This window comes from Pezoporus flaviventris, unplaced genomic scaffold (genome assembly GCF_033815535.1).
Source record: "Pezoporus flaviventris isolate CSIRO_AGI_PZ_B2104156 unplaced genomic scaffold, CSIRO_AGI_Pfla_v1 ptg000012l, whole genome shotgun sequence".
Taxonomy (NCBI): Eukaryota; Metazoa; Chordata; class Aves; order Psittaciformes; family Psittacidae; genus Pezoporus; species Pezoporus flaviventris.
The window spans coordinates 967,817-984,713 of NW_026892560.1; the positions used below are offsets into that span (position 1 = coordinate 967,817).

Consider the following 16,897-nt stretch of genomic DNA (forward strand, 5'->3'; position numbering starts at 1 on the left):
CTCATTTCTACCAGATGCCTTCATTCCTACACATCAGACAATGGTCATGACAGCTCTATTGCCAACAACTTCACATGCCAATTCAATAACACACAACCAAGCTTCCAACAGTAACAAGATACTGGAGTCACCCCAACACACCCCGATTCTTTCATCCACATCAGCCTAACAGAAGAACCCCTCAGTGACCACAGTCTTTAGCATGGGCCCAAACTTTGTGCTGTGCTACTGCTTGTGCATTTACCTTCAACACCAACTTACTTGTATGTAGGAATGTTCCAAAGTCCTTGCCATTTGTAGGTTTTCAACGAAAGCCAAGACAGAGTCTTCATCCCACAGTAAATTCCTAATCCATTACACAGGATCACATCCATTATCCACTGAAAGGAGAGAAAACCCACAGTAAATTCCTAATCCATTACGCAGCACCACATCCATTATCCACTGAAAGCAGAAGGACAGGGGTGCTGGAGAAGAAACCCTAAAGCTTGGAGAAGGGAAGGCACTAGAGGTACCCATCCATGCAGATACACTCTCAGTCTTGAGGACTGAACATCACAGAGAAGGGATCTCAAACCAAGCACAAGTGTTGTGCAGGTGATGGCTGCAGGTTCTCTTTTGCTGTATTTGTTCTGCTACAGAACAGACCTCATCCTCCTTACTATGAGCTCAACTCCACTCTTAGGTGCAAGCTTCAGAAACACAGCAAGAAATGTATCTGAACATCTTCTTACAGAATGGATTTTACTGTGCCCAACAGCTTTACACAGTCTTTATGCTCCAGGCTGCCTCCAGGCTCAAGATGTGAAACTAAACAAGGGATTTCTCTCCATGCCAAGCATTAATTCTGGAGATGGAGCTCTTGAGCCGAAATAAACTGGCTGCTCTCTGCATTCAAGGAGAAGGAGTGCAGAGCCTTCATTCCGTAAGCGGTTTTGATGGCAAAAGAGCTTTACCTGGTGTCTTTATACATAATGCTTTTATCCTTATTAACATAATCATGTAGCAAATAACCATTCCAGGGCTGGGAGAGAGCTTGCACTGCGAGGGTAAACCCAGGCTGAGATAACACGAGAGCCATCGCTCTGTGCTCGCACTGGGTCATTTCCTTCCCTCTGGTAACCGATTTCTGTCTCAGAGGAACACAGAAAATCCACGTGCACCACTTCAGGCTGCAGAGCTCGGCTTTGCCACAGAGAAACTGGAGCACAGCAGCCCCTCTGGCCTGAAAACTACCCACAGACAGCAGCAGCAGCAGCAGCAGCATCTGAGGAGAACGCTCAGACCATCCCTGCAGAGAGCGGGCAGCTCCTCAGAGAGGCCAAACGTTTGTCTTTTAGGACCTTTTCGTAACCCACACCAGACATCCCCCCCAGCAATATTTACTGTTACACTGGTCTAATTGCACAGTGACAGTAATATTTACTGTTACAATGACACAGCGTCAGCCACAGCAGTATTTACTGGTGTCAGAGAACAGCACAGGTGGCTTTGCACACAAGCACGAGCTGGACACAAGCTGCACTGAGTGTGGTTTGGGGCTTTTCAAGAGGCAAGAAACATCACTATCAGGAAAAGCCTCACGCTCGCAGGCCCCTGTTCTCATGGGTGACTTCAACCCCCTGACATCTGTTGGAAGGACGGTACGGCCCGGCACAAGCAATCCAGGAGGTTCCTCGATTGTGTAGAAGACAACTTCCTTCTGCAAGTAACAGGGGAGCTGACAAGGAGAGGTGCCGTGCTTGACCTCGTGCTCACCAACAGGGAAGGGCTCGTTGGAAATGTGATGCTCCAGGGCAGCCTTGGATGCAGCGATCACGAGATGCTTGAATTCGAGATCCTCAGGACAGTGGGAAGAGCGTGCAGCAAGCTCACTGCCCTGAACTGCAAGAGAGCAGACTTGGGCCTCTTCAGGAACCTGCTTAGGAAGGTTCCATGGGATACACCCCTAGAGGGCAGAGGGGCCCAAGACCGTTGGTTGATATTCAAGGATCACCTGCTGCAAGCTCAGGAGTGTTGCATCCCAACCAGAAGGAAGTGCAGCAGGAGGGCCAGGAGACCTCCTTGGATGGATAAGGAGCTCCTGAGAAAGATTCAGTTGAAAAAGGAGGCTTATCATAAGTGGAAGCAAGGACAGGTGGCATGGGAAGAGTACAGGGATGTTGTCTGAGAAGCTAGGGACCAGGTTAGGAAAGCTAAGGCCCAGTTAGAATTAAACCTAGCTAGGGGTATTAAAGATAACAGGAAGGGATTCTACAGGGACATAGCAAATAAAAAACAGACTAGGGAGAATGTAGGCCCCCTCAGGAAGCTCTCGGGAGAACTGGCTACACAGGATTTGGAGAAGGCTGAGGTTCTGAATGGCTTCTTTGCCTCAGTCTTCACTGGCAAAGGCTCTGACCAAACCACCCGAGTCTTGGAAGGCAGATGCAGGGACTGTGAGAATGAAGACCCTGTGCCCACTGTAGGAGAGGAACTGGTTTGAGACCATCTTAAACATCTGAACGTGCACAAGTCCATGGGTCCTGATGAGATCCACCCACGGGTCCTGAAGGAGCTGGTGAATGAAGTTGCGAAGCCACTGGCCACCATATTTGAGAAATCCTGGCAGTCAGGTGAAGTTCCTGACAACTGGAAAAAGGGAAATATAACCCCCATTTTCAAGAAGGGGAAAATGGATGACCCGGGGAATTACAGAGCAGTCAGTCTCACCTCTGTGCCTGGCAAAATCTTGGAGCAGATTCTCCTGGAAGGCGTGCTAAGGCACATGAAAATCAACAAGGTGCTTGGTGACATCCAGCAGGGCTTCACTAAGGGGAAATCCTGCCTGACCAATCTGGTGGCCTTCATTGATGGGCTACAGAACTGATGGACAGGGGCAGAGCAGTTGATGGCATCTACCTGGACTTGTGCAAAGCGTTCAACACTGTCCCACACGACATCCTCGTCTCTAAATTGGAGCGACATCAATTTGATGGATGGACCACTCGGTGGATAAAGAACTGGCTGGATGGCTGCACACAAAGAGTTGTGGTCAATGGCTCAATGTCCGGCTGGAGACCAGGAACGAGTGGGGTCCCTCAGGGATCGGTGTTGGGACCGGTCTTGTTCAACATCTTTGTCGCTGCCATGGACAGTGGGATTGAGTGCGCCCTCAGCAAGTTTGCCCATGACACCGAGCTGTGTGGTTCGGTTGATACCCTGGAGGGAAGGAATGGCATCCAGAGGGACCTCGACACGCTTGTGAGCTGGGCTGATGCCAACCTCATGGAGTTTAACCATGCCAAGTGCAAGGTCCTGCACCTGGGTGGGAGCCATCCCAGGCACAGCTACAGGTTGGGCAGAGAAGAGATTCAGAGCAGCCCAAGGAGAAGGACTTGGGGGTGTTGGTTGATGAGAAAGTGAACATGAGCTGGCTTCAGTGTGCGCTCACAGCCCAGAAACCAACCGTGTCCTGGGCTGCATCCAAAGCAGCGTGACCAGCAGGTCCAAGGAGGTGATCCTGCCCCTCTGCTCTGCTCTTGTGAGACCTCACCTGGAGCATTGTGTGCAGTTCTGGGGTCCTCAACATAAAAAGGACATGGAACTGTTGGAACAAGTCCAGAGGAGGCCACGAGGATGCTCAGGGGCTGGAGCAGCTCCTGTATGAAGACAGGCTGAGGAAGTTGGGGCTGTTCAGCCTGGAGAAGAGAAGCTGCGTGGAGACCTCAGAGCAGCTTCCAGTGTCTGAAGGGGGCCTATAGGGATGCTGGGGAGGGACTCTTCATTAGGGACTGCAGTGACAGGACAAGGGGTAACGGGTTCAAACTGAAACAGGGGAAGTTTAGGTTGGATATAAGAAGGGAATTCTTTCCTGTGAGGGTGGTGAGGCACTGGAATGGGTTGCCCAGGGAGGTTGTGAATGCTCCATCCCTGGCAGTGTTCAAGGCCAGGTTGGACGAGGCCTTGGGTGATATGATTTAGCGTAAGGTGTCCCTGCCCACGGCAGGGGGTTGGAACTGGATGATCTTAAGGTCCTTTCCAACCCTAACTGTTCTATGATTCTGTGTTACACACAGAGTTTGACCTTCCTCTTAATCTCAGATTTTATGGCTTTACCATCACCAAAAGGTTGAAAAAGCTTTAGAATCTTTCCCTGGTGTGAAATGAACCAAATCAAGTATTTAACCATGTGCAAGGGGTTGAAACCCCACAAAATACAGTGACAAGCATATTACACATTCAGCAGGGAGAAGCACCAATGCCCCTGAGCTGCAGCAGCCACATGCACATGAGAGGATTTAGTGCTCCTCACTTCCTGCCCCGTCCCTTGAAAAGGCAACTTCCATGTAGGCAAATGCACCGTGATCTGTGCAGTACGTACGTGATCCCACCAACATTCACTGAAGTTTGGAAGCTGGTGTTCCAGGCTGTACTCCAGGAACTCGAACATCACACTGATGATCATACACATCCACCAGTCCCGAATCATCAGCGTCTGTGCAGAGGCAGAAAAGTGGCTTTCAAACATCCACAGCAGTTACACAACAGTAAAATCCATGACAGAAGTGAGTCCTTGCACATGAGCCTGAGCAGAACCAGACACCACTTATAGTAACACCCTCTGGAAACCTAAATACAGGAGAACTCCATTAATCCTGCAAGGACACTGCTCAGATTTAGGTTTACAACAGTGCATTACTATGTTTTTCCCCAGTTTCAAAACCTCTGGACTCAGAACACAGGACACAGTGTGCTTTGCTTAGCAGTTATTTCTATGACTGAGCATCCTGTCTCCAGCATCCAGAAAAGGATCAGGAAACTCCTGGCAACCTTGTTTTTATGATGTGATAGGCCACTAAAGCCAAATGCTCACAGGCCTCCACGCTTGTCAAGTATGGCTAATGGACAAGGCAGGCACTGAGGAGTGTAGATGATGGCATCAACACCCTTACATGGAAGAACAAAGGCAGGTAAGATAGGAGCAGCTGTACAGGGTGCAGGGACATCTAGTCCAGGTCACGCTTTGCTAGAATGTTGGACCAGATGATGCTTGAGGTCCCCCCAAGCTGGGATTGTGTTATTCAGTAGGAAGGAAATCAGTTAAACAAATGCAATCACTGGATATGATCACCACTGGTAGCATCATCCTAATGCTGCTCAAAACAGGCTTTTCAGAGCCTACTTAACACAGACCAAAGAAGTCACCTGCACTGAATCTCAGCCCTGGGCTGGGACACCGCGTCTGTGTTACACCAGCTCCCAGCTTGTGAGGGTGAGCGATGAAGAACAGCATCTTCACCCACATCCAGCATAAGGGTTCAGCTGTGCTGCAGTCCTAGGACATCCCCATCACCTCAGCCCGTTGTAAAGCAACGTAATGCTGCTTGGAAAGAAATGAGGTGACCCAGCATGGGCAGGAGGGGAAGGAAATGAAACAGCTTTTCATGTGGTACACACACACTTTAGTTCACAGATGACTGCCTGGTATAATTGCTCACAAAGGCTGGATCACCCAAACACAAGCAGTCAAGCTTCAAAAGCAGAACAGCACCACAACATAAATGGAACAGAAAGCCCATTCTTACCTTCAGGTACCAGCCAAAAAAGTGAGCAGGGACAAATCCATCCAGTTTGTCCTATAAACCAAGAGGAGAGCGTGGGTCACTCTGCACTACAACAATCACACCTTCTTAAGGCTTTAAGCAGCAATAAACTTCAGTTGTTTCATATCTAAATATAGATGTATGTCATGAGTTTCTTGCTCTCAAGCACAGTGAACAAAGAAGCCATTTCCAATGCAAAGTCAACAATTTTAAGGGGCAGAAACTAGAATTAGGACTGTATTGATAAAGCAGAGGTTACCTTTTTAATGCTAAATGTCAAGCTCATTGCCTTCCAAGGGGACCACATTCCAGACAGAACAAGAACATGCATTTCTTCCTCATACACATCCTGTACCTAGTAAAGCTTCTTCAGTCTTATCAGTCCTGCCCCATAAGCCCCTGGGCAAAGAGTGCCCTTCTCCCTCCTCGCTTTGGTGCGGGACTGGAAAAGGGCAGCTGTAACTCTCAGTTATTCCTGTTCCGGATGCACTGCAGACTTGCAGAGCAGACCCAAAGGACTCCGTGCTCCTCACTACACAAGCACCAACAGCTCCATGTCACCAGGGAGCTGTAAATAACCCTTACTCCTTTGCCCTTGCATTTCAAGTCTTCTGTTTGCCAGCAACACACAACAACCTGGTGGCTTCTGGTACTCAGAAAAGGGCAACTTCAGTTGCTTGAGCAACCTGCTCTAGGGGAAGGTGGCCCTGCCCACGGCAGAGGGGTGGAACAAGATGATCTTTAAGGTCCCTTCCAACACAAACCACTATGATGCAACTTTTGGACCTTGTGGCTCAAGGTGACTGAGCAGAAGGCTCCTGAAGCACTCAAACACACCCAAACTCCTGGGGAAAGGGTTGGCATCAGTAACCTGAGAAAGAAGGGCTGTTAAACAGTTCAAGCTCTCTCCTGGGCAACGCAGTGAGGATACAAAGAGACACATCCCCATCTGGTTGACAGGAAAGGTCAAACGAAAAGAACCAAAGCAGCTACAGGATCAGTTATGACTTGCTGTATGATTCAGCACTCACAGAGACTCACAACTGCACTCTGCAGACTTCACTTAAGCAATCTTTACCTAAAAAGTCAGACTCAGCAGCAGCTTTCTCTGCCTCTTACCCAGATGTTGTGAAATGGATCCGTTTCATTGCCAGGATCATAGACGAGGCAGTTGCCACCATAGTCCCTTTCTGGCAAAGGAACACCCAAATGTGGGTCAATGTACTTCATGAACTGCCGCCCGTCCTGGACTGTCTGCAAGAGGAACATAAGGACCGTGTTTCCCCCTTAGTGAGCATCCATGCACAGGAAAGGATAAAGTTCACTCAGGTCAGTGCTGCATCTTCAAATGGGTGCTGGGTTTCTTCAGTCATTTGTTTCAGAACAATTACTGAGCTACCCCCGGCCCTCAGAGCATCACACAGCAAACACCCGGCTCCAGGGCCTCCAATGCTAAACATGGAGTTAAAAATGACCAGGGAATGGACTTCAGGTTTCCCAAAGATGAAAACTCAGAGACCCATAACCCTGTTTGCTGAGCCCCTCCCCTGCTCCTCCTTCCTCCCAAAGGCTTCACTCCTGAGCTGGCACACAGCTCATCCTCCCCACTGCCCCTCTGCCCTTCCTCTCCCCTGCTCCAGCTTGGAAAGGGTGAGGAAGCAACAGCCAGGGCTGTGCTGCAATGCATGGCAGAGAAACCACAGCACAGCCCACTGAATAGAGCCATTTCAAACAAGGCCCCACTGCAGCACAGGGAATGAACTGGAAGCAAACAGGGAGCAAGAAGTTACCAAAACAACAGTTCTAAGCAGTGACCAGAACCTGAACTCATTCTTTAGGCACTCAGGCAGACATTTGCTGAGTCAGCGAGTCCCAGCTGCTGGGTCAGTGTTCCACAGCAGGAGCAATGGGATGCCTGTGAGTGACCAGCTACAGTAAAGGCAGGGCAAGGCAAAAGGAGTTAATGGCAGTAATAGTGAAATTACAGACTAAAACCACTAAGGTCACATTGAGACAAGTCTCAGCTCCAAGCGAGCCTGTATTTGCTCTTAAGGAAGTTTAGTCACAGGCTCAGCATCCTTTTAACCTTATTTAAACCTGTGCAAAGTAGTGATGTATTTTTAGTAGAGCTGAGCCACAGTCAGTGTGTCCTGAACCACTGTAGGGCTGGAGACACAACACACTGCCCAGGGAAGCAAAGCAGCCCCCAGCTCTGCCACCACAACTCACAGCTACACAGGGACTCCCCATAATAATGGGTGTAAGGATGTACCCAGTGTGGCTGCAGCTCGGCCAGAGCATCATTTATAAGGAGCCTGGAAAAAACAGCATGCCATGAAGCAGGAACAACTTAAGGGCTCCAGGAAACCTGGAGAGGGGCTTAGGACAAGGGCCTGTAGGGACAGGCCAAGGGGAATGGCTTGAACCTGCCCGAGGGGAGACTGAGCTGAGCTCTTAGGCAGAAGCTCTTCCCTGGGAGGGTGCTGAGGCGCTGGCACAGGGTGCCCAGAGAAGCTGTGGCTGCCCCATCCCTGGCAGTGTTCAAGGCCAGGTTGGACACAGGGGCTTGGAGCAAGCTGCTCCAGTGGAAGGGGTCCCTGCCCGTGGCAGGGGGTGGAGCTGGGGGAGCTTTAGGGTCCCTTCCAACCCAAACAGGCTGGAATTCAATAAATCTCCTAAATCTGAAGCTCTTGGCACTCAGACTCGGTTTGCAGTGGGGTGCACACACACAAGAACACAACAGATGTGTTACCAGTGCCTGGTTCACTGCTATTGCTTATCTCAAAACACTCCCACTGCTGCATTTCTGAGAGGCCACAGAAGTGGAAAAGCCTGGAGAAGATTCTCGTTTACCAAAGGATGAGAATATGGTTAAAAATACCTTGGAAGTGCCAGGAGCACGTCTGGCTGGGCAAAACATCACCCTCAGCTCGCTGCCACTACACAAATGGTGCACGAAGTCTGGTTCCTTGCAAAAAGCCCCAACCATTCAAAGCACCCAGCGCAGGCTGAGCCTAACTGGGGGTTAGACAAGGTGAAACATGCCTGGATCATCATTTTCCCTCAGTCTGGAAGTGTCTTTCAGCAGCACCATGATTTGGTTTCACAGAAGTGAAGAACATCTGCTGCAGTCAGCGAGAATCCTGAAGGATTTTATATCCACATTACAGTGGTTCACAATAGAGGTCTGGGTCACTTACCTGGAAGAGGATAAAGATGAGGAAGAGCTCATAGACAACGCTGACACACAGCCAAAACCTCCAGTAAGCTACAGAGAGACACAAAGGGGATGTCAGCAAACAGCAGCTACTCAGTTACCGCAGCACAACTCCACACAAAGAGGGATGCTCCCAGCAAGCAACTAGAGCCCAGCACTGCAGTGATGTGCTCACCACCCTTCCTGAAGGGTGCAGCCAGAAAAGGCCCTTTAACTGCCACACAGGCTGCTACCTGCATGTGCCAGAGCAGCTCAGGCAGTGACCTGGATGTGGGAGATTGGATCAGGATCCATAAGAACACTTCCGTACAATGCACCAAATCCTGAGGAATCAGAAGGAACCATTTGTGCCACCTGCAAGCGCTTTCCAGCAGCCCTGGAAGGGAACCACATCCTTCTGGAACTAAGCTAGTTTCTCGCTTACCCTGACACGTCCAGCCTGGGTTTTTCCAGCCCTATCTCAGCCAACATCTGCCCAAGAGTTGCTAAACCAGACGGGACCGAGAGCAGCAGCAGGAACTGCTGCGTTTGCAAGCCCATCTTTTCCCCTGGAGACAAGGTGCTGGCTTCCTCAAGCACAGAAAGCACTGCAAAATACCAAATATCTTAACTTTCAGTGTGAAGGAATAAAAACGTACCCAAAAGGTACCGACTGCCAGAGGCAAGACCCGCGAGACCATCGGAAGCTCTTCATAACACGAGAAGCACCAGGTAACACTCAGCTGCTGCAGAGCATGCGGCCCTTTTTCACCCTCTCAAGATCTTGTCACACTGAAGCACCTCAGCCTAAGGGGCTCACACGTTACAGTATTTGTGCACTTCCAGCTCCACCAAGGTGAGCTCAGCTCCTCAGCAGCACTACTCTGGCTGTGCTGGTCCCAGCTCAGCCTGCTCCCTCCGTTCCATAAAGTGAGTCCTGGGCTCCAAGATCCCATCCAGCGTTTTGTTAACTGCAGTCCAAGAGCCTCTGCACTGGTGGGGCTGCAGCTTGAGTCCTGTGCTCAGCTCTGGGCCCCTCACTACAAGAGAGACCTTGAGGTGCTGGAGCGGGGCCAGAGAAGAGCAACGGAGCTGGTGCAGGGCCTGGAGCCCAAGTGTGATGGGGAATGGCTGAGGGACCTGGGGGTTCAGTGTGGAGAAGAGAAGGCTCAGGGGGGACCTGATGGCTGCCTACAAGTGTCTGAGAGGAGGATGGAGCCAGGAGGGGCTGGGCTCTGCTCCCAAGGAACAAGGGATGGGACAAGAGGAAACGGCCTCAAGCTGCACCAGGGCAGGTTTAGATGGAGCTGAGGAACAATTCCTGCCCCAGAGGGTGCTCAGGCATTGGAACAGGCTGCCCAGGGCAGGGCTGCAGGCACCGGCCCTGCAAGTGTTCACAAACCCTATAGACGAAGCCTCAGTGCCATGGGGCAGTGGTGGCCTTGGCAGTGCTGGGGTAAGGGTTGGACTGGATGAGCTTAAATCTCTTTTCCAACCTGGTTGGTTCCATGGCTCCAAGAGGAAGCTGCTCAACACTGAGCCAGCCCGTGCACAGACAGAGCCCTCCAGCACTGGTAACTAACCACCTCTGAGAACTCACACAGGTAACTCAGCAAAACCTGCTTCATTCCAAGGGGGTATTTAACTCCCTCAGTAACATCCCATAGTAATCACTCTGGAATGACTTTAATAGACTTTCCTCCAGGTGCTTCCTGTTTATGCTGATAAACCAGAGCTCTCCTTCCATGGTTCCATCCATTTACAGCAGGGTTGGATGGGGGCAAAGAGGAATCAAAAGCCAGTGGTTAATAGGGTTGAGTGGAGACAGAAGCTGCTCCACCTGCACGATTTGGGCATTTATCCCTCTTAACTCCAGGGGAACCTGGGGATGTTCATTTAAAAGCATCAAAATGACATAAATAATGCAAGAACATAAACTCCAGGCTTGCAAACACTGTCCATCAGCTCAGAGCCCAGAACCACCCGGCCCCTGACACAAGAACAAGTGTGCTCTTTGCCCATCTCGGGCTCAGGCAGGGGGGAAAGCCCACCCAAAGAAGCCCAACACAATTTAGAGAGAAGCCTCCCTCAGCCTGGCTTCTGACACCACCTTCAGAACAGACTGGAACGTGTGAAGGTGGCACCTTTGCCCAGCCAAGCCGCTGGACTCATTTCATCCTCATGGTCCATCGCACACTGCCTGGGAAGAGAGAGGCAACCCGGCTGGTGGGGCTGGAGAGCAGGCTCAGAGCTCTGCACATCTGCAGCTCTGAGGGTCGTTATTGCAGGTCCACAAACACAACTGCTGTTTCTTAGCTGTGCACTCCAATGAAGGGTCCTCTCAGGGGTCAGGCACTAGGAACCCAAACGTTGTGAGGTGGTTTGTGGTCGATAGGGTGTCTGCTATCCTCTCCCATAATGACTGTGCACCTCGAAGATGAAGCCCTGTGTTCAAGGCAGAACTGACCTGTCATTAACACGTTTCTCCCACAGGACTGAGCTTTGCTTCCTTCAAACACCACCTTTGGACTGTGAGCCTTGGAAATGCTGCTCTTGCTGACCTACAAAGCCTTGTATGACAGGTTCTGCACCCCTCACAGCCAGCAGCGTGGCAGACGTTCTGACAGCGCTGCACATCAGTTCACAGAGCAGGAAAGGCCAAAGCCTTATCTGAGCTTTTCCCCTCCATGCAGAGGGCTCTGGCACAGCAGATCTGCAGCTGCTGGATGCGCTCAGCAACGCCTCATCATAAAGATAAGATCTGGTGATCATTTCTTGTGCTTTCCCCCTGTGTGCCACAAGCACCCGGCAGGCTTGGAGGCTGCTCTGGATCCGTGCACGTACACCAGAGCAAGCTGTTTTCCAAGCTGTACAAACATCGTGTCCTCTCGCTTCCTGGACTGGCCTCAGCTTTCGCTGCAGGGTTATTTTTGGCATACCTCTAATATTGGCTTCTCCTTAAGTGAACCCATCACCACAAACCTCCTCAACTGGAACTGGTCACTGCTCTGACGCTGCCTCAAACCAGGTTCTGTTTTACGCTGGTCCCCCTTGGTGTACAAGTACACAACAACATGAGTAAGAATCTAACATCATGTATTAAATCAAAATAACTGCTGGCACAAGGGGGGAATATCAGATGCTATTTCTGGCATTAATTGTCATGGAAAATTTATTTCTAATTAGCATGGGGCAATTATAAGTTAACGACAAGATGACATTGAACTCCTACAACACCAGCCTATGGGTGTATTCCAGGCTCCCTAAGAGGATGTGAGAGGAAGGATGAAGGTATCTTTTGTTTGCAAACACTGAAGAGCCAGCACGCTGATGCTGACTGTATCTGTGATGTATTACGCTCCCCAGACTCAGCTGTTCAACCACCAACAGATGGACCCTCAGTAGAGCTTAAGATTCATCCCTTGGGGCAGCAAGAAGAAAATCAGATGATCTCAAAGGACTGGAGTAATAGCAGAGCTCTAATACAGTTTCATGCTTAGGAGCCACTAACTTCCCATGTTAGCTCATCAGCTGGAGCAGAAGGATTTGGGTTACCTGCCACTCACTCAGCTGCCAGCGTAACACAGCCATGAAGAAAGCACACACAGTGTAAGGACAGCCACCAAAGTACTGCCAGAGTGTGGGAAGCTTTAACACCCATCACAAAGCATCAGTGCTCTCACAGCTGCAACATCCTACACATGGACAGCCATTTAAAGAAGAAAACTCAAACTGAACCACACAAAGAGCAGGGCTACCAAAAGATTACGGGGAAAGCAGGCTTATATTGAAGGGGGAGGCTAAAAGCAGAACTTGTTGCTTCAGCAAACTTTGTTTCCTTAACAAAACCAATGGTGTTGGCATAGGCGAGCTGGGTATAAATAAACCAGGTGGATAAGCACTAAGGAAGAGGAGCTGTTTACACGAGCAACGTGAAGCACAAAACCCTGCCAGCAATATAAAGCAACCCTGAGCTGGTCATAAGAGATACACATGGGGGAATAACAGGGCTCTAAAACCACCTGACAGCAGCACTGCATCAAAGCCAGCTACAGAGATCCAGCTTGAGGAGCTCACGCAGGAGACCTGAAGCGGCTGTACGTGATCACTGCCACCTGCCTGACCCCGAGGCTTCCTTCTGCCCTATAAATGGAAGCAGCACGCACGGACGGCCTGCGCCGCAGTTCCTTTGGGATGAGATCTGTCTCCTGGAACAGCACCACTGGACTGCCTCATGGGAGCTTCCCAAGGCACTCTGTAACTGGAGGGCTGAGCCTGGGTCTCGGGGCCTGCAGAACCTGCCTGCGGGACAGGGATGCACAATGCTGCTGCTCTCCTCAATGCACTCGGTGTCTGAGGTGATCGGGTATGTGACTGAACCAAATGCAGGATTCACATCTGCTGAAAAGGACTCCACTCCAGACCAGCACCTGCTGCTGCTGAGACGGGAACATGCAGAGGTGGCTCAGTCTAGGCTAGAAGTTGGCTGCAGACATCTGTGGACCTTCCCCATCCAGTTTGCACTGCTTTCTTCTAGGGAATAAACCCAACTTCCATCCCAAACACAATCACTGGATGTTCGACACTGAAAGCACCCACATACCACCCATGTCCTTAAAAGCAGCAATTGGTCTTACAGGAGGAACCACAATTAACTGTAACAGAAGGGAAAGCCTAAAACCTGCTATTTAAAAGACCTTAGGAATGCCAACCTGTGAATCAACCAGAGGTGTGCTGTGGGCATTGCTCTAGAACTGAGGCTTTTAACGTGCCTGCTGTTTCTCATAAGGAAGAGCATTCCATAACTGGAAGGTTAAATGTTTGGTATAGGAAGTACTTACAGCTTTATCTGACTATAGGACAGCCTAATGCTTTCAGGAATATTGTGTGAGTCTATATAAATGCCCTCAATTCTTTCTCAATGATTCACAGCTAAAATAAGCAAAAGATCAAAGATACTTTAATAAGTTCATATTCACCTGATATAACCCTACAGGGAAGAGGCTTTGTGCTGTGCTTTCAAATGCTTTCAGGACCTACAGCCTTACTAGAAATCTTTACAATCACAATCAAGTGCCTCTGCTCCATCAGCTATTGCAGATAATGGGCATAGGCAAAGGCAGTGCAGTGCTCCAGCGAGCGGATGCATGGGCAGACGTGCAGTCCCAGTGCAGAAAAGAGGGATAAACAAGGGAAGTTCAGGTTCCAAGAATGTGGCAGCTCACACAAAGCTTTTTACTCCCAACAGGAAGCCAGGACAGGGAGATCCAACAAGAAATACCCAGTGTACAGGCAGCCTGGAAGCACAGAATGCTCCGCATGCTGTTTGGAGGCGGGGTGGAAGCTGGGAGGTAAGTGTGTAGTAACGAACCTCTCTTGCTATTTAAATTACTACTTACCTTCTCTACAAGTAACAAACATTTATGTGCACCATAAACCATGCAATTTACCAGAAATAGGTGACTTCAGCAAGGGGAATTACCTGGATGAGGTCTTGAAAATGGTCCATCTTTAGCTTGTGTCACTCCAAAACACAGGAAAACCAAGATACTGGCAACGATACCTCTGCAAGGGAGAAACAGAACAAGCTGCTCACATTGCTGCACCTTCTAATGACACTGGAAATGATACTCTTTGATGGAAACTATGTCTGGTCTCTGTTTCCTAATTACCAACCATGTCCCTCATAAATAGATGCCTTTTGGAGATCATGTTTCAGGGAAACAGGTATAAATTCCTGTACATCCAAGCAGTAATTTGCTTGCCAGACTGTCTCAAACCCCAAAGTTTACTCCCCACCAACTTCCATTCCCTTGCGTGTTGTTGTCATTTCCTCCTATCCATCAAGCCAGGGGAAAAGCCTGATCTGGCCAAGAACTCCTCCAGCCCGAAGGAAGCAGAAGGAGCAGTGCCCTGATGCACACAATGAGCCTTGGCCTGCAGATCACCACGACATGCACGGCTGTCAAATGCTTCCCCTTTGAGAAGCTTTATGCCCATTTTGGCAGAAAAACACAATTTAGCAGTGAGAAAACCCTCAAGCTTGAGAGCTTCTCAGCAAGAGAGCTTCAGTGCAATTGCAAATGAACATCACCACTCCAAAACATTTCCTTAGCCAAGCAAAGACAAGGAGGAGCAGATCAGCCCAAACACTGCTGCTGTTTCAAGACTTTACATAGAGCCTAACAGAAGGTGAGAGAGACATTAAAGAACCAAAAAGGATTATCAGACCATGAGCCCAAGGACAATGGAGACCCAGAGCTGCATCCCAGCACCCCCAGGCCAGACCTACACAGTTAAGTCCTGCTTAGGGACTGCCCTGGTCCTGTCCCTTCCAGGAGGCACCATTTCTGTGTGTGATCAGTGAGGTGGTGCAGGGACTGATCCGGCTGAGAGCTGAGGAAAGGCTTGCTTAGAGCTGGACAGGCTGAGAGAGCTGGGCTCTTCTCTCAGCCAGGAGAAGAGAAGGCTCCTGAAGGGGAGGCCTGAGAGCAGCTCCAGTGCCTGAAGGAGCTGCAGGAAACCTGGAGAGGGGCTTGGGACAAGGGCCTGTAGGGACAGGCCAAGGGGAATGGCTTGAACCTGCCAGAGGGGAGACTGAGATGAGCTCTTAGGCAGAATGGAAGAAGCTGTTGGAACTGGATGAGCTTTAAGGTCCCTTCCAACCCAAATCATCCTGTGATTCCATGGAAAACCAACTCCTGTCCCAGTGGCTGTCACAAGGGATGCAGCAGCCAACGTGTCAGATTAAGCGTGTGAGGAGCTGAACCCTTAGGGCACAGAAGGCTCCCGGAGGAGATCCAGACCAATCAAACCAAGCATGCAGCTGCCAAGATCCAGGATTTGAAACCCACTCATTACATGCAGCCTGGTTTTCAATGCAGCTTTCCTCTGCAAATGAGGAAATGAGAACACTCGCATCCAAACACCCTTACTCCCAGGACCCCATCGTTCAGCGTGAGGACCAGACCTGTAGACACCGAGGTACCAGTCAGGTGCTGAGGTCTGGCATCTCATCTCAATGTACCTGACATCAACTTAAACATCTCCTCAGATGAGATTTTTAACATCTCCCATGCACAAAATGGCTTTTCTTTTCCAGAGGCTCTTGTCTTTCCTGAAGTCCATGGGCTGGACTTGGGCATGTTCCTTTAGTCCTAATGGATGCAACTGTGCAAAGCGACCCACAAATGCCTTTTACTGCGTCTGAACTCCCAATAAACCTTTCCTGCTTTCTCACATTACCCTGTTAAGAGCTGGCTGAAGAGCTGACACTGAGCAATACCTCCCACCCCACGTGGGCCTGCCTGCAGCCGGTGCTGCAGCCCTGGGCTGTAAATAAAAGGGCTCCATTCGCAGGAGCCAGAGAAAATAAAATACCCAAGAAAATAAAAAGAAAATAAAATACCCGAGAACTTTTCTTTCCTTGAGGAACTGTCACATACCAGGAGCTCCTATTGAAACAGTTCACAAACCCCTATCCAAAGAGAAAACAAAGGGATTTATGAACACTGTTCTGTGACATTCACCTCTGAGTGCCAAAGTCTGTGCTTCCTGTTGTATCAGTTCTTCTGCTCGCTTCCTGACACTGGGAGCACAACAGAATTCCCTACTGAATCAGTGAAGAGAGTCCCATCAGGAGTCTCGGAGCTGAAGCTGCGGACAGCTTTCAGCTGATCTCAGATAATAAGAATATTCTGCATCTTGAGGCTGTATTTAGAAATACTGGGAGTACAAATTTACACGTCCACAGAGTCTGCATTCTGTGTCGTGCAACTATACGTGTCTGCTCACAATCACTGCATGAACCAGGACGTCCAGGATCACTGCTTTAGTCCTTGCAAGGGTAACTTCCCCCAAGCTGGAGATGACCTGAATCTAAACCACCCCAGGAACTGAATTCTGTTCCCTTTCCTAACATCCACTGAGGCAAACAGCAGCTCTGCTGGGATCAGCTGCAGTTCCAGCTGGAGGAGTTCACTTTTCCCTCTGGTAACTGAGCATCCCTCAGCTGCCTCCTCACACAGCTCTTTCAAAGCCTGCCCAGCAGCCTAACCTGCTGGTTTAGTGCAACTCCAGGTAAGAGATCCTCTGGGATTTGAGAGGGGTTTCTCCA

At 49.9% G+C, this 16,897-nt stretch overlaps 1 protein-coding gene across 3 annotated transcripts in view; it reads right to left on the reverse strand.

Moving 5' to 3' along the window:
• PTDSS2 (phosphatidylserine synthase 2) overlaps positions 1 to 16,897 on the reverse strand; it is a 38,914-nt gene that overhangs the window by 8,901 nt on the left and 13,116 nt on the right. For all 3 annotated transcript variants that reach the window (XM_061450984.1, XM_061450985.1, XM_061450986.1), the window contains exons 3-8: positions 14,264 to 14,346; positions 8,786 to 8,853; positions 6,705 to 6,839; positions 5,568 to 5,618; positions 4,364 to 4,477; positions 262 to 380 (exon numbers count right to left, since the gene is read on the reverse strand). In XM_061450984.1, coding sequence (XP_061306968.1) covers positions 262 to 380; positions 4,364 to 4,477; positions 5,568 to 5,618; positions 6,705 to 6,839; positions 8,786 to 8,853; positions 14,264 to 14,346 — 570 coding nt within the window. The remainder of the gene's footprint in view (positions 1 to 261; positions 381 to 4,363; positions 4,478 to 5,567; positions 5,619 to 6,704; positions 6,840 to 8,785; positions 8,854 to 14,263; positions 14,347 to 16,897) is intronic.